Source organism: Rhineura floridana, chromosome 15, assembly GCF_030035675.1.
Source record: "Rhineura floridana isolate rRhiFlo1 chromosome 15, rRhiFlo1.hap2, whole genome shotgun sequence".
Lineage (NCBI taxonomy): Eukaryota > Metazoa > Chordata > Lepidosauria > Squamata > Rhineuridae > Rhineura > Rhineura floridana.
The window spans coordinates 32,899,030-32,923,352 of record NC_084494.1 but is presented as its reverse complement, the minus strand read 5'-3'; the positions used below and the strand labels follow the sequence as shown (position 1 = coordinate 32,923,352).

The following is a 24,323-nucleotide window of genomic DNA, read 5'->3' as shown; positions in this document are numbered from 1 at the left end:
ATGTGTATACTTGACACACACACCCCCAGTACGGATTGTTGTCGGGGGAATGAGAAGAGGACAAGTTTCTCCATCACTGAGTCAGCAGCACAAGGGGCTCAGCCCTGGGGGTGGGGTGAGGCGAGGAGGCAACCCGCTTGCCTGTATGGGATCGCTCTGTCTGTCCCCCAAAGAAATGGCCCTGTCACAAATGTTTACATAGCTGCTGGATCAGGTTGCTCCCTTGAGTGTGGGATGGCACCCACTCACCAGCCCGTGACTCACAGCTTGGGTGGGGGCTCAGCCCAGTCAAAAGAGGGTTGGGAAGTCTTAGCGATGGTGTCAGGTGACTCAGGGGCTGCTGTGTAATTTCAGGCCGCAAAGAGGTATCATTAAAACGGCCCACGGAAGATCAAAATAGCCCCAGGGCCTTCCTGATCTCGTGCCAGCCACACGGTAGGGCCTAAACAAAAGCAACAAAATTATGATAGAGAAACCGAGCTAAGTTTGGCCTCAGATAACCTGGCATATAAAATTCTGACTACATGTGAACAGACCTGGGCCCCATCTGCACTACGCACTTAAAAACAGTTTCCATACCACTTTAAACAGCCCTGGCTTCCCCCAAAGCGCCCTGGGACCTGTAGTTTGTTAGGGGTGCTGAGAGATATTAGGTGACCTCCTATTCCCCATGCAGAGCTACAGTTCCCAGAGTTTCCTGGGAAGATGGATTGATTGTTAAACCCCACTGGGAACTGTAGTTCTGTCAGGGGAAGAGGCATCTCCTCACAACACTTAGCACCCATAGCAAGCTACAGTTCCCTGGATGCTTGGAAGAAGCCATGACTGTTTAAAGTGGTATGATACCACTTTAAATAGTTAGTGCAGATGGTCTCTGACTATATAAAACGGACTCAGTGTGTTCAGTTCTTCCACTTATTATCCTTGTCTCTTTGTTCTTCCTTTTTTCCATTGTATTTTGCTACTATGAGATTTAGATTGTAAATTCTTTGGGGTAGGGACTTCATTTTTTGGATGTTGAAACTCTGTAAAGGCCATGAGCTCTCTCTCACTATATATATATATATGCAGAGAGAGGGGGGCAGGAGGAGAAAAACTGGATTTTGGGACTAGCATATTATGGAAATCTGCCTAATTTGTTCTGCAATTTTTGCCGTTTTATGTATTCTGGCCTTGTTAGGTGTGAAGGGAAGGCAAGATGCAACCCAGGACACCAAAGCATCTTCCTCAGCGACTGGAAATCTTATTCCAACACCCATTCTGGCTTTTGAGTATTCAGCAGACATTGCCCATGCACTTCCAAACTGGAGTCATAAAGGGATAGAAACTTGTGTTGTTGTTAACGAGAAATGACTCTTAGCAGGTCTTAGAGGCCCACTTGTGGATATATTCAAGATTAACTTGTAACCACCCCCACCCCCACATTTAACAGCATGCATTGTGATAACTTTAGAGTAATGTTATCAACGCAGTCTTAACTCTTCTTTTAAGCCTTTCAGCCCACCTCCTGATCAGGGCGGCCTTGGAGGGTCCCAGCCCAGGCATATACATTCTACATGAGACTAATAAAACAGGATTAGAAGGTGAAGTCAGGTCTTGACAAATGGGGAGATTGAGCAGAAAAACAAGGTGAGCTGGCTCTTCGTCATCCCAGAAGGCACTCCTCTCATGTCTAAATGTCCGCTGTCTAGCCAAGCAGCTGATCTGCAAAATACAGTATTCAACAAGCAACTCCCAAAGCATTTGGGGTCTTAGGAACTACTTCCCGACCCAGAATCTTTCAGATGAGGGAATTATTCAAACCTCAGGAGCTAGCATTGCAGTCGAAAGAAGGGTTTGTGAGCCAGAAAGTCACGAGTTCAAGTCTCACCTTGGCCATAAGTACTCTGAGCCGCTCTCTTCCATCCTCAGTTTTCTCTTCTGCATAATAACGATGACCTCCCTTTCAGGCTTCTCATAAAGATGCTGGCAGTCTCCAACTCACATCGGCCCCAGCCAGCAGGGGACAAGGTCAGGGACAAGGGGAGGTGGCGTCTTTGTGGTCCAGCAACATCTGAAGGACCACAGGTTTCTCACCTGTCATAAACATTACAAGATAACTGAACATTAAAACAAAGGTATTAATATTATTAATAATGAAAACTGTGGAGACTGAATCCAGAAAGGATGACAAAGATTCTCTCAAATTATGTAGGTGGGTTGCTCTGTCTCATTCTTTGATCCTCACGTACAAAAAGACCATCCTTTGGGAAAGTTTCTTGGACCTTGGAAATTGTCTTGAAGCCAAACCAACCTCCCACAAGCTCCCAGGAAACAGGGCTGAGGGCGACAAGCAGAAAACAAACAAACAGTTGTGTCAAACCACAAGCGTCTTCCAGGCCAATTGTACCCTGCAATCTTCCAACGGTGACCTCAGCATGCTAGAAACCTCCCACTCCCAGGCCAGGATCCCCCGCACACACAGCCCTAGCTGATGTAGGCTCCTTTACACAAGACACAGCTCTTCAACCTCTGTGCTTTGCTATGACTCTGCACAACTTCTTTTTCATCCTCACCATGGTATTGTCTTCAGGACTTTGTGTATTCGTTAATTCTACGACTGCAAGATTTGGTCAAGGCTACAGCTAACATTCAGAGAATATCATCTTTTGCTTCAAAAACAAGATCTTTGTAGCCCCTTAAGACAGCAAAGCTAGGCTTGAAAGAGCACGAGCAATGTATGGTGAACTTTCAAGTGCATGGGGCAGGGGAGAGAAGGCAAGGGAAGAGGACTGGATTTTCATTAATCTGTAATGCTGAGGTGCTTTGTTTAAGTGGACCCAGATAACTTGAACAACTATAGACCGGTGGTGAATGTCCCTTTTTTGGGCAAGGTTCTGGAGCGGGTGGTTGCCGGCCAGCTCCAGGCGCTCTTGGATGAAACCGATTATCTAGATCCGTTTCAATCCGGTTTTAGGCCCGGTTTTGGCACCAAAACAGCCTTGGTCGCCCTGTATGATGACCTTTGTCGGGAGAGGGACAGGGGGAGTGTGACTCTGTTGATTCTCCTTGATCTCTCAGCGGCGTTTGATACCATCGACCATGGTATCCTTCTGGGGAGACTCGCGGAGTTGGGTGTCGGGGGCACTGCTTGGCAGTGGTTCCGCTCCTACTTCGCGGACCGTCACCAGAAGGTAGTGCTTGGGGAACATCACTTGACACCATGGACTCTCCATTGTGGAGTCCCTCAGGGGTCGGTCTTGTCCCGCATGCTTTTCAACATCTACATGCAGCCGCTGGGTGCGGTCATCAGGAGTTTTGGAGTGCGTTGCCATCAATATGCTGATGACACGCAGCTCTATTTCTCCTTTTCATCTTCTTCAGGTGAGTCTGTTGATGTGCTGAACCGTTGCCTGACCGCGATAATGGACTGGATGAGAGCTAATAAACTGAGACTCAATCCAGACAAGACCGAGACACTGTTGGTGAACGCCTTCCCTGCTCAGATGGTGAATGTTCACCCTGTTCTGGATGGGGTTACACTCCCCCTGAAAGAACAGGTACGTAGTTTGGGGGTTCTTTTCAATTCTTCCTTGTCTCTCGAGGCCCAAGTGGCCTCGGTGGCACGGAATGCATTTTACCATCTTCGTCTGGTAGCCCAACTACACCCCTATCTGGACAGGGACGACCTCGCCTCCGTTGTTCATGCTCTGGTAACTTCAAGATTGGATTACTATAATGCGCTCTACGTAGGGCTGCCCTTGAAGACAGTTCGGAAGCTTCAGCTGGTGCAGAACGCAGCTGCCAGACTATTGACGAGGACCAGTCGGTCTTCGCATATAACACCTATTCTGGCGCGTCTGCACTGGCTTCCTATTTGCTTCCGGGCGAGATTCAAGGTGCTGGTTTTGACCTATAAAGCCTTACAGGGCGTGGGACCTCAATACCTTGTGGAACGCCTCTCTCGCTATGAACCTACCCGTTCACTTCGTTCAGAATCTAAGGCCCTCCTCCGGGTACCAACCCATCGGGAAGCCCGGAGGGTGGTTACGAGATCTAGGGCCTTTTCTGTGGTGGCCCCTGAGTTGTGGAACAGCCTCCCCGAAGAGGTACGCCTGGCGCCTACACTTCTATCTTTCCGGCGCCAGGTAAGACCTTTTTATGCTCCCAGGCATTTTAATCTTTTAATTTTCTTAATCTTTCTATTTTTAATATGTATCCTTCTTAATTTGTGTCGTATTTGTTTTTGTTGTGCTTTCTGTTGTTGGTTTGTACATTTTGTGATTTTTTACCATGATATATTGTATTTTACCTTGTTTGTTCACCGCCCTGAGAGCTATTCTGCTAAGGGCGGTATATAAATTGAAATAATAAGTAAATAAATAAAAGTGCATTGTCCCAAAGGACTAGCCAAAGAATATGTGCAGAACGTATGCAAATATACCTTACACTTTGCATAATTTATACAGTTGCAGAATTGAGCTTTTTCTTTATGCAGAATTTTTTTTATTTGAAGCAGATCCACCTCCGTCCAGCAGCAAAAGCCCATTTACTTGCCTATCCTGCTTTTCATGGAGGATGAGGCTATCAGTGGCGACTACAATGTCTATGTTCTACCTCCACTGTGTGAGGAAATGTGCTTCTGAAGGCATCTTGCTGGGAAACCCAGGTTGGTGCATGTGGGCTTCTCTGAGGCATCTGGTTGGCCACTGTGAGAACAGAGCGCTGGACTAGATGGGCCGTTGGCCTGATCCACTATAGGGCTCTTTGTATATTCTTAAGCTGCTGGCATCCTCCTAAAGGCCACTTGCCAGGGATCCTTTCATCTGACAGGCAGGCTGGTCTTGACTGGGGTCAACAGGCAGAAATGGACATAGGAGTGGGTGCAAAAGGGCACCCTTGGAAATTGGTAGAGATGGCATGTTTTAACATTGTACCCAGTGTGCACTCAGAGAAGGCAAAGATGGCACAGGGTAGATAAGGGGGTGTAGGCAGGTGTATTAGGATGGCCCTACCCTCCATGTACAAATACTGGCAAAGGAGCTTTTGTATGCCAGAGAGGATCATGTGACCTAGCTTATGGGTCAACACAAGTCTCCCGAGTCCTCTGTGCACCCATTGTCTGGGTCTGCCAAACTCTGTGAGTCAGGAAAATGCTCCAAGCCTCGGGGGCTACCCTCTGCTTGGGCCCAGACGGCATCCTGTGTTGCACTTAAAAAAAAAAAAAAGTTCTCACAGGCCTGGAGCAGCTTCAGTACGGGCCTAACAGCAGCAGGCCGAGGCCTGACAGTCGCCTAGCAACAAATTAATCACACGGGGGTTCCCCTCAGGTCTCCCCAAGTCTCCGTCTAGAAGGAAAGTGGCAAAGGATCAAAAAGTGAGCTGGCAGTGCCCTCTGCTCTGCCCCTGAGGCAGCAGGATGGAGCTGAGCTTAAGCACCCACGGAGCCCCGTCCCAGCTTGCCATCAGAGAGTCGGCCCAGTGCCCTGTGTCTGTGGAATTCACAGAGGAGCAACTGGAAAGTGGCAGGCAGTCCTTGGCACTGAGGAAAGCCCTGCCGGCATGGCTGGTCTGCATACCAGAATACTTGGGTTCCCGGCATCTGGGCAGGTGTTTATGGGAAACTCTCATGCTAGGAACCTCTGGTATTTAAACCAGCATTTCAACTGTTGAATGGGGGGGGACACACCATGGGGAACCCCCCCATCCTTGGATAATGAAAGGGATGTTGCTAGGCAACCTTCAGGCCTCAGTATACTGCTAGGCCTGTACAGAGTCCGCCACCTTCCATCTTTCTTTGACAGCAGCGGTAGGGAACCCATGGCCCTTTAGATGTTTGTCGGGACTACAGCACGCTTCATCCCTGGCCATTAGCCATGCTGGATGAGCAGATGGGAGATGGAGTTCAACAACAACTGGAGGGCCACAAGTTCTTTCCTTCCCCTCCCCCCTTACTTATAGAGGGACACATGAAACTGGATATTGTCTGGGGCCTCATCCATAGTATCCGATAAAGGCAGCCAAAAAAAAAAAAAATCATAGGAGCCCAGTTCATCTACCAACATTAGGGTTACCCTGGAAATGTGCCTTATTTAACATGTGCAGGGACACACTTGTAAGTACAAGAGCCTATTCCCCACAAGGAGAATCTTGGCTAATGATGTGAGGTAGCCCGGTCTTCTCTCGTGTGCTTCTTTATTTCTTTCTCTACTAAACAATATCACCCTGAAAAAGGGGGAAACCTGCTCTGCTCAGCTAGGAACAAGCTTTCAGGAATAGAGAACGCTCTTCTTTGAAGATGAGACTGTATCCCTTCTCCTATTTCACTTGTAACTCCTTGGTCAAGGCTGAGTCACATATGTACACACATGAGTCAACACCTCATCGCTCAGTGACTTCCTGCTGAATGCATGTACTGCCCCCACTGACGCGTTTGTGTTTGTGGCGATAACGAACATTCTGTCGGTGGCGTTTTCAGCTGCAACGGCTCCCTCAGCCAAGGAAATCATCACTCCATGCTGCATTCCCCAAGCCGAGCATGCATAAGCACACCTGGGGGGGCGAGCGGCAGATTCACACCCATGTGCTGCAGTGGGCTTGCTGCTGCAGACACAAATTGCATGGGAAGTTGTATGTGCTAAGCTCTTAAGAGAAATGCTGCACTATTTTTTTTTAAAAAAATTGCTCCCAGCCCAGGATTAACTCTCCAGAGTACAGGAAGGTATGTGGAAATTGCATGTAGTCACGTACAAGGATCTGTGGATTGGGGTACTAAAAGGGGCAGGTTGTATCCAATGCTAGTCTTACTTCAAGTAGTCCCATTGAAATTAATGACCACAACGAACCTAGGGCCATTAATTCCAATAGGTCTATACGGAATAAAATTTAGTTGGCAACTACCCAGCACCTCTGGCCTCAGCCACCTCCCACCAATCAATGCAATTCTCTCCATAGCTCTTGGTCCCTCCCCTGCAGCAAGCAACACATTCAAGGTATGCAAATTAAGCCACTTGACTGCTAATTTGCCAAATTTATAAATCTTGCAGAATCCAGCTTTTGAAGATGCAGAGCTGACACTTATTGAGAAATGCCACACCCCTGGGCTGCTGGCATGAAGAACAGAATTAAATGCCTAAGCGCTTCCTTTCGCAAAAGGTTTCATGGCCCAGAGGCAGGTTGGCAAGGTTCTCTCTCCCTCTTGCAAGTTTTCAGTAGCACCACAGCAAATGAGCTATGGGCATTCTTGTTTTGGAAATTAAACAGACCAAAAGAAAAAAGAAAAAAAAGAAAGTGTGTGTATATATGTACATATTACACAGAGACAGTTTCTTAGAAGGGAAGTGGATACAAACTGACGTGTGTTGCAAAGAAGACTCATTTATACCAAAAAATAATTAATCTCCCTTACTATTCATGATGTAGGTGAAGGAACAATCCTGGACCAGAGTTTTCAGCAAAAGGATCGCACACACATACCCTCGCAAGAGCTGTCTATCTTTAGGTGAGGATGTGTAGGTCTCTTTTAGTCAAACCACAGGGTACTCATGGATGAGAGTGCACCATTTTGTGCTTAGCGAAGGGAGCTTATGCTGATGGCATTCACTCCTTGTCACCCCATGCAATTTCTTCGGAAACAAGGTAGAGGAGGGGAATTATTTATGTAGATTTCTGGCCTGTTATGTGGATTGAAGGTGAGCAGTTTCTCATTAAAGCAAACGGCTAGAACTCCACAAATGTTACCTCTCCCATCAGCTTACCTAACTGTCACCAACAGGTATATTTAGGGTTAAATATTTAAGAAGTAAAATATTATATTATATTATATTATATTATATTATATTATATTATATTATATTATATTATATGAAGTATACCAAATAGCATTTATACAGCACTTTGGGGGTGTTTTACATATATTATCTCAATAACCCTCTTTTGCATGGAAGGAAGGCCAAGGCCGAGAGTTTGCCGTTTGCCTAAGGCCACTTAGGGGACATTCAAACATCATTTATTTTGGGGGAAAGTTGGTTGTTTAAGATGTTGTAAAGATGGTGCCAGTGGAGGAGGCATGGTAATGCCACAGCCACCAGCCAAGCAGAGCTCTGCACAGTTCGTTCGGCTGCAAAACCCACAGAAGCGATTTCTGTTGAGTGGATCCTGACAAGGAATAAGTATGTCTATCAACAACATAGTAAGTGTGCTTGCAGAATGCAGCAACCTGCTTTTTTATGTATATCTGTTTATGTTTATCTTTGGTGAGTTAATAGCAGAAGTGAGATTTGAATTTGGGATTTGCTAAGTCACCTCTCTCAGTTGCTCCACCATTATGTTACAACAGCTCACAAAAACAGCCCTTGGAAGGCCATAAAGGCCTTTGGAGGGCAGTATCACTTTCGATGCAGGAGGGACATCCCTCATGTTAACCAATCAAATTTAAACCCAGGCTCCCTGCATGTGGAAACCTAGGACATCAGGCAGATGAGTTTCAGCCTAAGGCACTAGCTTTCCACATGCAGGGAAGTTCTCTTACACGAGCGAGGGTTTGAGCATTCAGGTCCTCCGTCCCCATTTTGAAGTGGCACTGGAAAGGCACAGGAATCCCCCCCACCCCCCTCTATATAGGGGCTTGGATAGCAGAAGGGAGCCACCTAATGGCAACTCTGTAAACTGCACTCTATCTGTGCAAAATATAATGCCCCAAGCTCAGGCGATCCTGCTAAGCTGTTAACTCACCATGCTAGAGTGGGCAGGAGCATCAGTGGCAAGAGGCCTTGAGCACTTTCAAAAGAAAGGAAAAAAGAGCCTCACAGCTCCTGCCAACGGGGGAAACATAGCCAGAATTTCGATGGAAATCCCCATGCTGGAGGTGGAGGTGAGTCAGGCATTTGTGGGTTGTTTGGCACAGGGGAAAAAAAACATAAAGTCAACTCTTTAGAAGGGTGGTGGTGGTAAGCTAGAAGGCCAAATGAGGATATTAAAATGGAGTGGGAGCCCCTGACTGCTAAAACACATGCCATTCAAACCAGAGCTTGGGAAAGTTACTTTTTTGAACTACAGCATGGCCATTGAATTGGGCTGATGGGAGTTGTAGTTCAAAAAAGTAACTTTTCCAAGCTCTGATTCAAACAACCTCTTACATCTGGACCCCAACACCCCCCTCACCATTCCAGTCTGCCTCTCTCTCTCTCCTCCCAGAAAATCCCAGGCACATTTCCTGCACCCATGTTCATGCTGCAGGAAAACTCTGCAGGGCAGGTGTGGGGAAGTTTTGTCTCTCCCAATGTAGCTGAACCACAACTCCCATCAGCCCCAGCAAGCATTGCAAATGGCAAGGTATGATGGGAGTTGTAGTTCAGCAACATCTGGAGGGGGCCAAAGGTCCCCCATACCTGCTGCAGGGACTGGCATCAACAGCAGCTGAAGGAGTATTTTACTGAGATATTGGGGGGGGGGGTAATTTACACCAGGATGGGGAACCTTTGGCCCTCCAGAGGTTGCTGAACTACAACTCCTATCAACCCTCCCCATTGACCGTGCTCACTAGGACTGATGTGAATTGTAGTCTAGCAGCATCTGGAGGGCCAAAGGTTCCTCACCCCTGGTTTACACAGAACCTGGAAACCTATAGCCAAGTCAGCGTTTGAAGTGCAGCCCCATCCTGGCTCTCTGGCCCCCTTGACACTGTTTGTCAATATTCTATATCGCACACCTTTCATTTCAGCAGCCAGCACATTCGTAAACATGACATGACATCACAGCTGCTCAGCCTATGCTAGTGGCCGCCACACCCTCTTATGGCCACAGGAGGATTGTTCCCAAAGATTCACCAACAACTAGCGATAACACGCAGTGGATTCTTGGCCTTTCCTCTTCAGTCGTTTGGAAGAAATGTGCCCCCACAATCTTTGAGATCAACCAGGGCAGTGATCTTTTCATACAAAAGAGACCGTATGCTGAGTGGTGGTAAAGTCTTACACCCTTGCTGAAAGCCCCAGAGGTTTTTTTTTTTTTTAAAGAAAACCCACAGCTGTCAGGACAACGCTGTCCAGCCTTCCGCAGCTGGAGCACATGACTTTGGTGATTTACGAGCAGACCCTGAAGCAATTGCAAGCAAGTGACGTAGGTATCAGAATATGTCAGGAAACAATGAGTTTGTACAAGCTACAGGAGGAGAGCACAGAATCTGGTCCCAGGAAGTGAGCTGCATTTAGGCAAGCCAAGAAATGTTCAGGTAAATGTACTGGGCACATTCCTCTGAAAATGGACCTCAGAACAGAATGTTCTCCAATGTACAGAGGAGTTCCTTGTCTTGTGAGTGTCCTCTGAATACCAGCTGCTGGGAAGCACAGGTGGTGCTGTCCTGCTGTTGCACTCACGTGCTGCTTGGGATTTCCCATAGGCATGTGGTTGGGCACCGTGAGGTCTGAACTAGGAGGGCTCTTCTTCGGTTCTTAAGCAACCAAAATCTAACACAGGTGGGGGACCTCTGGTCTGCGGGCCAAATTTTGCCTGACAGGCCTCTGCATTTGACCCAAGAGGCCATTTTCCCCAAGCCACAGTCACCTAGCCCACACCATATGTGATGTTAGGTGGGGGGCAGGTAGACATGCAGCTGATCCCCAGAACCGATCCCTGCAAAAGCAGGACTGAACTCCCCATGCATCAGCTGGAGGGTAGGTAGTTCAGTTCTGCTTGGTTCAGGTCTGCAAGCAAATTCTCCACAGGGAACTCGCTGGCCCACCTGCAAGAAAGCAAAATTAAACTCCCCACGCATGCTTGGTCACTCTCGCATCTCTGTGGGCCAGCTTTGACAGGCAGGCAGGACAATCCACATGTCAATCACCTGACATCATCACGACAGCGGCCAGACGTGTACGAGCAGTTCAGTCCTGCTTTCTGTAGGGTTTGGGTGCACCAGCCAGTTCCCAGCAGGGTGGAGGGGAGATAAAGATTTGGCCAAAAAGAGTTTCTCACGCTTGCCCTAACAGGATGGCGTCAGGTAGTCATGCAGGTAGGATTCCACAGCAGCAGGGAGGGGTGGAGGAGGGGATGCTCTTCTATCCAGCTTCCTGCGCCATCGTTAGAGGCTCTGCTCTGGATGCACTCCTGCTTGAGGTGAGGTAAGGGGTGACTAGGTAAATGGCCTTCTCAGGGGCGAGGCCCTGGTTTATGGAATTCGCCCTGCCTTCCCTGGAAGGTAGGCCTGGGGCCTATATGATTTTCTTTTCAATATTGCACAGAGACCTTTTGAGATTCAGGCTTTTCAAGTTCTGTCTGAAACTGCCCAAATATCCTCTTTTATACTCTGTTTTTGCAAGCTGTCCTGGAAACACAGCGGAAGGGCTGTATTGAAATTCTTACAATAACTCAAGGAAGAAAGGAAGAAATCCTAACTATAAAGGAATTGAGATGTGGCCAGGAAGTTGGCACAGAGTGGTGTAGAAGGATGGATCTTCCAAACAGTTTCCTTCACTCAGAACTAGACACACACACCCCGCCAGGAATACTGTAGAACAAATGAATCCTGGCCCTGGTTTACTTAGGAGTTGCTGCCCCCTGCTGGCCACAGCTGGTCAAGGTTGAGATGCTGTGATTTGCTGTTAATGGGGAGTGCTGAGTTCATCCTAGGATGTGTTCTCAGCGTCCGTGGGGCAAGGAGAAGCCCTACAGCAGCGGGGGCCGGTGGCTCCATGTCAGCAGCGTAGTGCAGTCTGCTCCGAGTTTTAGTGTGAACTTTCAAGGAGGTCTCCAAGGTGCTTCACCAGCAGCCCTCGTGCTCTGAAAACGCACCTCAGAACAGCACCTAGAAGGTTCCTTGCAGATATCCCAGTTTGTGCCTGTGCTTTTAAAGAGGTTTTTAAAGTTGGTTTTTAAATATGTTTGTAAGATGTTTTGTTTTAATATGTTTTAGGACGTTTTAAAGTGCTTTTAGTGCTTTTGTTTGCCTCCCGGGGCTCCTTCTGAGAGGAAGGGGGGATATATTTATTAATATAATATAATATAATAAAATAATGGATTATGTAAAGGGCTTGGAAACAGCTGTTTGAGACACATGGTTAAGGTCTTATTGCATTATGCTCACAAGGTGTTACTTTCATGCCCAGAGTAAGGAATGCAATGTGGGAGTTCTATCCTAGCCTCAAGTCTACCCTCTCCTAACACACACGGTCTTATTTCCACCCTGGAGCAGAAGATAAAAGCTAGGCGCCTTTTAAGTCTCCAAGCCTTTGCAATCAAACCAGGATGACCAACTTTTAAAAACCAGCCTGTCTCCTCTGCTTTTGACAGCAGCCTAGCAGTCAGAGCTTCTCTTGTTAAGGAGGTAAACTGATGAAGGACGTTTCAGATGCTGTCAAAGGCAACAAGGGCAAGAACAAGGGAGAAGAACGATGCAGATCACCTGACTGGGTTGCATAGAAAACTTAACTTTGAAAGATGATATTTGAGCAACACTTGTCTAATAATGAGGCAAGACTTTGAGAACCAGAAGAAGAAGAAAAATGAACCCCCAAAGGCACTTGCTCTTTGTTCCCCCCCCCATTCTAAACTGTCAACCCATTAGGGCAGAGATAGGAACCTGTGGCCTTCCAGATGTTGCTGGCCTCCTACTCCCCCCAGCCCCAGCCAGCATGGAAAAAGAACCTAAAAAGGGCCAACTGGATCAGAAAACCAGCAGGGATGATGTAGTCAGCAACATCTGGAGGGCCATAGGTCTCCCATCCCTGGCTTAGGAGCAGGGAACTGCATCTTTTGATACTGCATAACATAAAATTGCTTTGATCCATTAGGAATGGTGGGCAAGTCCATTAAAGAAACACAAGACAGTCACCAGATGAGGTGAAGCTCCTTCTTGCTTTGAACAAACTGCTGAACAATGCCAACCATCACTCAAAAGATTATTTATTTTCAGCCATCAAATGCTGGGGAAAAAAACACTGGGCATCGTCAAATGCTGGAAAAATCAACTCTCCCATGAGCAACGTCCCTTCCTGGACCAGGTGGGTAACGTAAGGCTAGCTTCATCTCCAACACAGAAGACTCAATTCTTACAATACAGGCCAAGGGGAAACTGCAGGTTTGGGGAACAGACCAAATGATATCTTTATGACAGGAATGTCCAGGAGTCGCTACAGACGAGAAGCCAAGGTCTGCCCTGGGGCTTCAGATCCAGACTGCAGATGGCCAGTCCAGTGAGCGACCTTCCCTTTTTCATGGTCCTCTTCCTGTTTAGAAACTGGGAAGCGGGGACACAGGAGTTATCTTGCAGGGGATACAGAAGATGCTGCAGACGTCAGACCATCCATCACCACAGATCTCAAACACACTCACCCCATGCTCCAATCCAAAGCGGTTCTTCTGATCCCCATCAGGCAGTGCCACCCAACTTGGCAGGCAGTCCAACGTGTGCCTCCTCACTGTGGCGTCCTGGCGCCCTCCACCTCAGGGCCAGGATCACAGAGTCATCTACTCTGCTTCCATAGCGTCGGCATCTTCTGGCTCCTCCCCATCGAAGTAGCGCTCCTCCTCATCCCGCGACACGATGTCCAGGTTGTCAAAGTCGGGATTCTCGTCTACCTCGCTGGAGGAAGGGGAGACACATGACTGGAGGGAGGGGTGACTCCAAGGGAGTGCTTCCACTTACAAAATATAAGCGGGCTTCAGGTCTGCAGAGCTGGCACCAAGAGGCCACTGTGCTCCTGTAGGTGGGTGAGGGGCCAACCATGATCTGAGGGTTCTATCACCATCATTTCGACTGAGCAACACCCACCCAAAAAAAGCCCTTTGACATTTGCAAAGAAGATAAGGGAGAGGGGAAGGGTCAGTTTTTCAGAAGCAACAAGAGGTCCTCACCGTTCCCCGAAGGTCTCCAAAGCCTAGCATGGCAGGAACGTCCAAAGTTTAGCAAGATGAAACAGAAGAACCCCTTTCCTTGCCCCACGTTTTCTGCATGTTCTAGAGCAGCCTTCCCCTTTCTGGTGCTCGTCATATGCTTTGGACTATGACATTCGTGCTAATCACTGGCTAGGCTGGCCATGGCTGATGGGAGTTCGGAGTCTAAAGCATCCAGAGGGCGGAGGACTGGAGAGTGCTGTCTGAGAGTAATGGAAGAGGGACAGGGTCTGTCTGCCCCACCCAGCATGGAAGCGAGTGACTCTTCTCACCTCTGAATGCTGTGCAATGCAGTATGCAGAAAACTTGGGGAAAGGGAAGGGTTGCACACTGTGCTGGGCAATGGGGGTTGTACTTATTTATTTATTTGCAGATTTATAAACTGCTTCACAACCCAAAGTTACAAAAGCAGTGTACAATAAAGAAAGAAAGAAAAATACAAATACTCAGGTAAAAGCACTAAAGCCATTTCTACAATGGTACAATTATTATTCCATAAAATGATAGGAACTGAAGTCCAAACATCTGGAGGACACCAGACAGGTTAGAGAAGGCTGCTGGAGACAGACCCTCCACATCACCTGGTTGTTGAAATGTTTTTTAGGGGAGTTCATTCGCTATCAGCCTGACATACAAAAACATCTGAGCTGCAGACAGAAGAGACACAGGCCCCCAAACGCCTTGCCCCAACTCCTCACAAATCCCCACCTCACCTATAGTTGAAGTCCCCATCTTTGCCGTCAAGGAAGCGCTGGTACATGCGGCTGGTGAACTCCTCCCGCAGAAACGCCTTCTCCTCTTGGTCAGGGACCCACTCGTCCATGTCCGGGTCAGAGGCCTTCCCTAGCAAGGGAAGGGCATGCAGGATGGCGCTCAGTGACCCTTCCAGAGCTGGAGATAAGCTGCCGCCCTTCACCCCCTACTTGTTCCCAATTATTACATTCTTCTCCTACCCTTTCTTCAATAGAGCTCAGGGTGGTGTACACGGCGTCCCCTTGCTTTTACACTCACAACAACCCTGCGAGGCAGGGCAATTGGAGATCGTGACTGGCCCAAGGACACCCAATGAGCTTCATGGCCGAGCACGGATTTAAACCAGTGAGCCTCGCAAGTCCCAGTCTGATAGTTCACTTTGCCTGCCTTTCCCCTCGCTCAGTCCTACTCTCCACCCAGAACCGGTCCCCAATAAGAAGCTGCTCTATACTGAATCAAACCATTGCATCATGGAGTTCAATGCTGCCTACGCTGACCAGCAGCGGCTCTCCAGGATTTCACAGGATCATGTTCTACCACTGAACTATGGCCCTTTCCCAGTCCTTTCTCTCCTCTTCTAGACTCTCCATTCGAGCCACCTCTGACTACTCCCAAGGTGATGGGCCTACCTCTTGCTCCGCCCACTTTTGCCTCTGGCCCCACCCATGAGAGAAGGCGGCCCTAGATGCCCCTCCCCCTCGCGACCAACCTTCATCGTCGCCGTCTTCCTCCTCCTCCTCCTCACAAGCTTCCTCCTGCTCCTGCTGGACCTGCAGCCGCCGCTGGATGACCTGTTCCTGGTAGGAGTCCAGCAGGACGCCCGAGAGAGAGCAGGAGGCCTCCAGCTGGCAGCTGCCCAGTGCCTGCAACTCCTCGTCGCTCAGGTATTGCCCGATGTACTGTTCGTAAAGGAGCGGGTCCCGGCAACGCATCTGCTCATCGCTGAAGTATTCCCCACCTGCAGGCAGCAGAGAGAAACGGCTACCACGAGGGCCTACAGCCACGAGCTCTGGGGAACAAGGCGGCTGCAGCTTCCTTGGAGGAGAGTGGCTCTGCAGTCCCCCAGCCACCATTTCCAGAAAGCATGCAGAGAGGCCAGAAAGAGCTTGCTTGCCGAGTTTCTGTTTATCCAGGAGGTGAGGTTCACCCTCAAACAAGGGTCATCGAGGGCCCATCTCCCCCTGCCTCGCCCCCACCCTTCCAGTATTTTAGTCCTGCAAAACCTAAGAGCAGGGAGGTGGAATCTGGGGCCTTCCAGGTGTTGTTGGACTCCAACTCCCATCATCCTCAGCCAGCTTGGCCAGGGATGGTGCGAGTGGCCATTCAACAAAATCTGGAGGGCCAACTCCCATCATTCCTGTCCACTGGCCAAGCTGGCTGAGGATGATGGGAGCTGGGAGTCCAAGGACATCTGGAGGGCCACATCCTTGCCCTAGAGTATGGGGAGGGCGTCTCCTCCTCAGCTCAGGGCAACATGTCCCAGCTTCATGAAGGCCTGTCCTGGATTCTGGGCTGCCGGGCCTGGAGCAAGGGGTCTCAGGAAAGCGGCAGCTCCTCCAAGTCTCTCCCCTTCCGGAGCTCCTGCCTCAGCATCTCTCATGTTCTTGACTAACAAGGATCCTGCTTAGCTTTTCCTCAGCTCTGTGGCAGCCAGCCTGCCTCCTCCAAGTCTGGATCACTCCATGGCCAGCCAGCACCGGTGGAGGAGATCAGCCCAAGGTGCCAAGTCAAGCCAAGTGGATGCTGTAACAGTACCGACAGAGAAAGAAGGCGAGTTGCTGGCTGACCTGGGGCGCCAGCCTGATGTATTCTTACTGATTTTATGTTAACAATATACATGAAACTGAACACACAATATATTCTTTTTAGTTTTTGATTTTATATGGAAGGTCCCTTTCTTAGAGAATCGGACATACTGTTGCCATCTTTTTTACGAGCCCTGCCTCTGTGCCTTTAACAGAAAACTGACTCACTGACATTAGGCATGAATCAGGTGCAAATCCAGTAAAAGATAGATGGCAAGCAAAAAAAAACACAGCCTCAGGAGCCTGAATCAGTAGGCTTTAGCCAGGTGACTGTGCTTGTCTCCATGCCATAAAAGCTGCTTCACCAGCTGGTTTCTGCAGATCGAGCTGTTGTTAGATGTGAAGCTTTTCTCACAGCATAACAGCGGCATGATTATTTCATCTTTATACAGTACTTCTTTAATATGTTTAGACTATTCAAAGTGCTTCACAGACACCATCTTGCTGTAATCCTTAAAACAACCCTGTGAGGTAGGTCAGTATTGTGGTCCCCCTGCTGCAGAGGGGAGGATCCGCTGAGAGAGAGAGAATGAGAATGTGTAGCGTGCAAAAGGCCATCTAGGGCGTTCATGGCAGAGATGCGATTCAAACCGAGGACTTCCTCATCTGTTGCTCAGTCTCTCAACACCGCAATCCTACACTCGCTTACTGGGGAATAAGCCCCACTGAATACAGTGGGACTGGAGTAAAAAAGCAAAGAAGTGTGTTGTCAGTTGCTGTGTTACACTACGGACTTGCGCTTAAGCACTGTCCTGGTAGCCCATATGCATTCAAGAATTCCATGTGGGAGAGCAAGAGGGCTGACAGAGGACACACAGATCGCTCTGCCCATCCTCTGACAGCTCACTTGGTTTCTGTGTTAGCTGCCCACTCTAGCGCTCCTCCACCAGTCCACTCGATAGCAGGTTATTAAAAACGCAATGCCTTCTAAGAGGCCAGTAGCCTGTCTTGCCAAGTTGGCCACAGAGAAGGAGGCTTCACCTCCTTCACAGCCAGCCCTTATCAGGCTAAAAAAAAAAATTACAGGCTAGAAACTGTTTCTTATTTTCAAAAGAAACATAGGAAACAGCCTTATACTCATTGATCCAGCTAGCACAGCACTGTCTACACTGACTGGCAGCAAGTGTCTCCAGGCTTACAGTCAGGAATTCTGTCCCAGCCCTACCTGGAGATGCTCAGGCACGAACCCAGGACCTGCTGCGTTCAAGGCAGATGCTCCACCACTGAGCTACAGTCCTTCCATGCTATTCTAGTACAAGGCTGCAACTCCGGCTCCAAATGGAAAGAAGCATCAGCACCTACTAACTTCTGCAGGTCAAATGGCTGAAGATTTGGTCGCCCTCACCAGAAGGGAGGCAACAGAACAGGAACCAAAGAGGAAACAGGGAGAGGGAAAGAGAGAGAGCCCCACAGACCAGCGGCAAGACCAGGGATGGAGCCCAGGCATCCTGGTTCCATCTCCCTCCTCCTCCTCATGCTACCCAACAGACTTTTAATCCCTTCCAAAGCAGAACATGGAACCAGGAATTAAGGTCCGGTACCTCTGATGAGCTGCTGCAGAGCTGCATAGCGCTTGTTCCGCACCCGGGTGTGGCGGGTTTTGCCCAGGCCAGCCCTGCGCACTTCGGTGCAGTAGAAGTCTGCCTCATAACTACCAGAGAGATGGTGAAAGCAAGGCAAATGTTCTTCTCGGAGGACTGTTCGGAATCGCTCCAGGAAGACCAGGGGCTTAGTGTGATACAGATCCCGTAAGATAGCCAACTTCTGTGCAGGCATGAAATCCGGCTCATCCTTTTGTTGGCTCCGTACAGCTAAGCGGCTGTTGGCCACAGTATGGAACATGGCTAGGACCGCAGGGTCGTCGTCCTCAGAGGATCCAGCAGGCACCAATTTGGAGCCAAAAGATTCTAGCTTTCCACCATCCCAGTAGAACTGTTTGGCGTCAGAGGCGGCCTCCCCGTTAAGAGCAGTTTCTTCAGCAGCCATAATCTCTGATTCTCCACTGTCCCACTGAGATGGTTTGCTCAAGTTATTTGCAGCCAGGGCTGCAGTCTTGAACTCATCCAAGCAGGAGGAGTGAGGAGATGCACTGCTGGACCTATGTCTCTCAGCAGAAAGAGTGAAGCCAGAATTCCAGAAGCGCTTTTCCTGATGATAGGATGTAATGGACACCCTGTTCCTGCCCAAAGGGGAACTGTGTGGGTTAGGGACCCCTGACATCTCTTCTCCCCAGAGAAAATGGCGCAGTGGGGAGCTGTTGGTTTCCCCAAAGCCACATGCACCCAAAGCACCTGTCTTCCATTCACTCCCATGGGACATCTGCAAAGGCACATCGGGAGCCCTGCTATTCTTTGGAGGAATTTCCACCATCTCTTCTGCAGAGTGGAGTGGTTTTGCAGCCTCAATCTTGTCTGGAAGAACGCTCTCCAGCATCTCTGTGCGGGAAGGATTGTCTGGATTCCCTTGCTCTACATTCCCTAAAGAGCTGACAGCTGCAAAGATAGAGAAACTCTTAAGTAGTGTTAATGTAATAGCTACGATACATCACTGAGGGGTTAATGGTGTCTTACAAACCAATTGAATGAGAAGCAAGTGCCACTATGACCAATGGGGCTTACTCCCTAGTAAGTACGTTCAAGATTACAGCCTACAAAACTGTAGTGGGGAGAGGGACAGTTAAAGCCAGGGATGGGGAACCTGTGGCCCTCCAGATGTTATTGGTCTCCACCTTCTAACAGCTCCATCCCTAGTTAACGTAAATAGCAAAGGGACAAAAACTAAAGAACAGATGCACTGGTAGATCAAGTAGTTGCTGAACAGCATGTGAAAAATGGGAATTTTGGATTGAGTAATAATCAGTTATCCCTCTGGGGAAATGGATTGGTGCTGATAGCATCCAGGGACAGTCAGCCTTTCTCACCTCATTCTGATCTGCTGGATGTGCACAACCACAAAACAACTTCTTTCTTTCACCAAAATTAGGCTACTGAAAGGAAGAAAGCTGACCAGGAGAGGGTTTTTGTGTGAAAGGATTGTGAGCTCAGTTCAGTTCCGGTAATAAACACAACTAGTCTCAGAATGTGCTCAGAGGCCCTCTGTTCTTTAATTCCACCTATTATGCCTTTGGCACCTGGCTCTGATTGGTGGATCTTGGGGGTCTAGTGGATCTTGGGGGTCTAGCCCACCCCTGATTAAGGACACCCAGCAACTTCCCTGGCTGAGCATGGATTTGGAGCTGGGTTTTCCTGATCGTCTCTAACCACTACATCACATTGGCTCCCAGCTCTGCAAGCTGAGTATCCCAGGTTAATCCTCACCATCTCCACGTAAGGCCGGGAAAGAATTCCTGTCTGAAACCCAGGGGAGTCGTTAGCACTCAGCATAGATAATACTCGGCTAAATGGGGCAGTTGTTTGGCTTGACTCATACTCTCTCCCAAGGTAGAACAGGAGATGGAAATACAGGAATTATTCGTCTCTCCTTGGACTAAAGATACGTAATTAAGGGTACCAGCAAGAAGAAGGGTGGAATGGCCGTTTCCAAAGGACGAGGACCCATTTTAATGCAACACCAGCACCACCACCCCCGCGTCCTAAATACAGATGACGCGCCAGAATGGGACACTCACCTGGAGAGAGTGGCTCCAGAGGGTCATTCCCTCCCGTTTCCATGCCACGCCACCGATTTCCGTTCGCGGGAAAAGGTGAACCTACCCAAACAAGCTAACAGGAGCTTCCGTTTCCTGCGCTGCGCCAGAGAACAGGATCCTCCGCTGTGGGAGAACGGAGCACCAAGAGACTTTGGTTCCGGGAAGATTCCAATTTCATAACAGGGAATGCAAAGGCCGATAGGATGGCGAGGAAGGCCGCGGAGAAAAGGGGCGGGGCAGCGCGCAGGCAGTTTCTTTGCAAGAAGGCTCGTCCCTTTTAAGGGAAAAAGAATCGTCGCAAAAGTAGCGCAGGACTGGGTAGCGCAGGACTGGGTAGCGCAGGACTGGGTCGCCCCCCCTCCCCCCCCCCCCCGCAGGAGCAAGTGTTGCTTTTCTTAGATCTTGTGTGTGTTCAAGTCGATTACGATTCATGGCGACCCTATGAATCAGTGAGCTCCAATAGCATCTGTTAAGAACATAAGAAGAGCCTGCTGGATCAGGCCAGTGGCCCATCTAGTCCAGCATCCTGTTCTCACAGTGGCCAACCAGGCGCCTGGGGGAAGCCCGCAAGCAGGACCAGAGTGCAAGAACACTCTCCCCTCCTGAGGCTTCCGGCAACTGATTTTCAGAAGCATGCTGCCTCTGACTAGGGTGGCAGAGCACAGCCATCACGGCTAGTAGCCATTGATAGCCCTGTCCTCCATGAATTTGTCTAATCTTCTTTTAAAGCCGTCCAAGCTGGTGGCCATTACTGCATCTTGTGGGAGCAAATTCCATAGTTTAACTATGCGCTGAGTAAAGAAGTACTTCCTTTTGTCTGTCCTGAATCTTCCAACATTCAGCTTCTTTGAATGTCCACGAGTTCTAGTATTATGAGAGAGGGAGAAAAACTTTTCTCTATCCACTTTCTCAATGCCATGCATAATTTTATACACTTCTATCATGTCTCCTCTGACCCGCCTTTTCTCTAAACTAAAAAGCCCCATATGCTGCAACCTTTCCTCGTAAGGGAGTCGCTCCATCCCCTTGATCATTCTGGTTGCCCTCTTCTGAACCTGTTCCAACTCTATAATATCCTTTTTGAGATGAGGCGACCAGAACTGTACACAGTATTCCAAATGCGGCCGCACCATAGATTTATACAACGGCATTATGATATCGGCTGTTTTATTTTCAATACCTTTCCTAATTATCGCTAGCATGGAATTTGCCTTTTTCACTGCTGCCGCACACTGGGTCGACATTTTCATCGTGCTGTCCACTACAACCCCGAGGTCTCTCTCCTGGTCGGTCACCGCCAGTTCAGACCCCATGAGCGTATATGTGAAAGTAAGATTTTTTGCTCCAATATGCATAATTTTACACTTGTTTACATTGAATTGCATTTGCCATTTTTCTGCCCATTCACTCAGTTTGGAGAGGTCTTTTTGGAGCTCTTTGCAATCCCTTTTTGTTTTAACAACCCTGAACAATTTAGTGTCATCAGCAAACTTGGCCACTTCACTGCTCACTCCTAATTCTAGGTCATTAATGAACAAGTTGAAAAGTACAGGTCCCAATACCGATCCTTGAGGGACTCCACTTTCTATAGCCCTCCATTGGGAGAACTGTCCGTTTATTCCTACTCTCTGCTTTCTGCTTCTTAACCAATTTCTTATCCACAAGAGGACCTCTCCTCTTATTCCATGACTGCTAAGCTTCCTCAGAAGCCTTTGGTGAGGTACCTTGTCAAACGCTTTTTGAAAATCTAAGTACACTATGTCCACTGGATTACCTCTATCTATATGCTTGTTGACACTCTCAAAGAATTCTAATAGGTTACTGAGACAGGACTTTCCCTTGCAGAAGCCATGCTGGCTCTGCTTCATCAAGGCTTGTTCTTCTATGTGCTTAGTTAATCTAGCTTTAATAATACTTTCTACCAGTTTTCCAGGGACAGAAGTTAAGCTAACTGGCCTGTAATTTCCGGGATCCCCTCTGGATCCCTTTTTGAAGATTGGCGTTACATTCGCCACTTTCCAGTCCCTGTTCGGATCTTGTCCAGGTCTGCGGCTTCCTTTATAGAATCAATCCATCTGTTGTTTGGCCTTCCTTTTTTTCTACTCCCTTGTTTTTCCCAGCATTATTGTCTTTTCTAGTGAATCTACACTGGCTGCCGGTTGTTTTCCGGGCCCGATTCAAGGTGTTGGTTTTAACCTTTAAAACCCTGTACGGTTTCGGCCCAGCTTACCTGAAAGAGCGCCTCCACCGCCACCAATTATGCCGCCCAACTAGATCAGCCACACAAGGCCTTCTCTCAATCCTGCCAACCAAAACAGCTAGGTTGGTGGGTACTAGGGAGAGAGCCTTTTCTGTGGTGGCCCCCACTCTCTGGAACTCCCTCTCGTGATCTTCGACAAGCCCCTTCCCTAGATGTATTCCGCAAGGCCCTAAAGACGTGGCTATTCCAACAAGCCTTCGAGGTCCTTGGGATGGGTAAATCGTCATGAGTCTGTCATCTATCGTGTGTTGTTAATATAATTGCTTTTATATGTATTGATGACTGTCCAGTATTTCTATCTATTGTTATTGATGTGATTGCATCTGATATTATTGTATTTTATCTTTTTTAATGTACGTCACCTAGAGTGGCTAATTGCCAGATAGGCGACAAACAAATTAAATATTATTATTATTATTATCATGTCTTCTCATGATATGTCCAAAGTATGATAACTTCAGTTTCATCATTTTAGCTTCTAATGATAGTTCTGGTTTAATTTGTTCTAACACCCAATTGTTGGTCTTTTTGGCAGTTCATGATATGCGCAAAGCTCTCCTCCAACACATTCCAGCATTTAAAAAATTAAGTTGTGGACAGCCATACCTCAGTGCTAGAGCACTTGTGTAGAGCACAACGGCTCCCTGGTCCAGTCCCCATCATCCCCAGATAGGACCAGAAGAATTTCTGCCTGAATCCCTGTAAAGCTGCTGCCAGCCAGTGTTGACAATACTGACCTAGATGGACCAGTGGGCTGCCTCAGTATAAGGCAGCTTCCTAACCCATTCACTGGCATTGGATAAGCTACTATAAGCTTCAATGAAGGGCCCTAGGTCAATATTCGTGCACAGGTTTTGCATATGGAAAGCCCTAGGTTCAATCAGATTCCTGTCTGAAAGCCTGTAGGGCCACTGCCAGTCAGCATAGACACTGAGCTAGGTGGACCAATGGTCAGACTCCGTATGTGGCATTGGATAAGTTACTGTGAGCTTCAGGGAAGAGCTGTAGCTCATTAGGAGAGCAAAATCTTTGCACCCACAAGGTCAGTCCTCAGCATCTCCAGATAGGACCGAGAAAGACTCCTATCCGAAACCCTGGAGAGCCACTGCCAGTGTGAAATCTACACCCATGAAGTTATTTCGGCCAGTCCAGGCCCAGTTTTCATATGAATCAGGTGCAGGATGGGAAAAGCCACAGCTGTGAACAGTGCAGAGTCCAAGCTATGGCTCCAGATTTACCTTTGGTGCTATTTGAATTTGGCATTTTGCTCTTTCATACAGTTGGGAGCTCCTGATCCTGGGTGCACTCCTGATTGTTCCTCTGCAGCTACTTTTCCTGTGCCTGACATCATATAGCATCAGGTGACTGATAGCTGGGTGGCCCCACCCACCGGTCAACATGGTCCATGGAGAATTAGCCACCTTCAGATCCAGCCCTCAAGCTGAAAGTGGCTCCCCAACTTTGGTTTAGACCAACTGGGCTAAATTGGCCTGTTTGTTTGATTTGATATAAGGCAGCTTCCTCTGTCTGACGTATTACTGAAGTTGTAATATGTCCTAGTTCAAGGTGCTGGTGCTTATAAAGTTATAAACAGATTAAGGCTGGGAAAAACCACCTCTACCTGAACCTGCCCAGACACAGTATCTTCAGATCCTCTGCTATGTCACACCACCAAGAGGTTCTATTGGTGGGAAAATGTAGACGGCTTTGTTTGTGGCAGCCACTCTAGGGAAGGTAGACTGGCCCCATCCCTGCCAACTTTTAAGTAGGCAGCAAAAATGTTTTTATTTCATTTGGCTTTTAATTACTTATCAAAGGTTTTAACTTGCTCTCTTTCATGTTAAGGTTTTCATTTTAATGTTACTGCACAATCTCAAGCATTCTGGAAAACTCTGACCCACTTTTATCTTTTTTTTATTTGTAATTGTCCACTTACATTTATGTTGAATTTGCAATCACTCCGTGGTCACTGTTCCCAATCAATTCA

The 24,323-nt window shown here is 48.2% G+C and overlaps 1 protein-coding gene across 2 annotated transcripts; it reads right to left on the bottom strand.

The window, feature by feature from the left end:
- Positions 1 to 12,863: 12,863 nt before the first annotated feature.
- Positions 12,864 to 20,244, bottom strand: CCDC97 (coiled-coil domain containing 97). 2 transcript variants are annotated; one of them, XM_061597539.1, is made up of 5 exons: positions 20,056 to 20,244; positions 17,969 to 18,919; positions 15,332 to 15,580; positions 14,583 to 14,712; positions 12,864 to 13,558 (listed from the first exon to the last, which is right to left on the bottom strand). In XM_061597539.1, the coding sequence occupies exons 1-5, from the start codon at positions 20,096 to 20,098 to the stop codon at positions 13,444 to 13,446; spliced, it is 1,488 nt and encodes a 495-aa protein (XP_061453523.1). In that variant the 5' UTR covers positions 20,099 to 20,244; the 3' UTR covers positions 12,864 to 13,443. The 2 variants fall into 2 exon arrangements, with proteins under 2 accessions (XP_061453523.1, XP_061453524.1); XM_061597540.1 differs by lacking the exon at positions 20,056 to 20,244 and adding an exon at positions 19,745 to 19,951.
- Between the last annotated feature and the right edge of the window lie 4,079 nt (positions 20,245 to 24,323).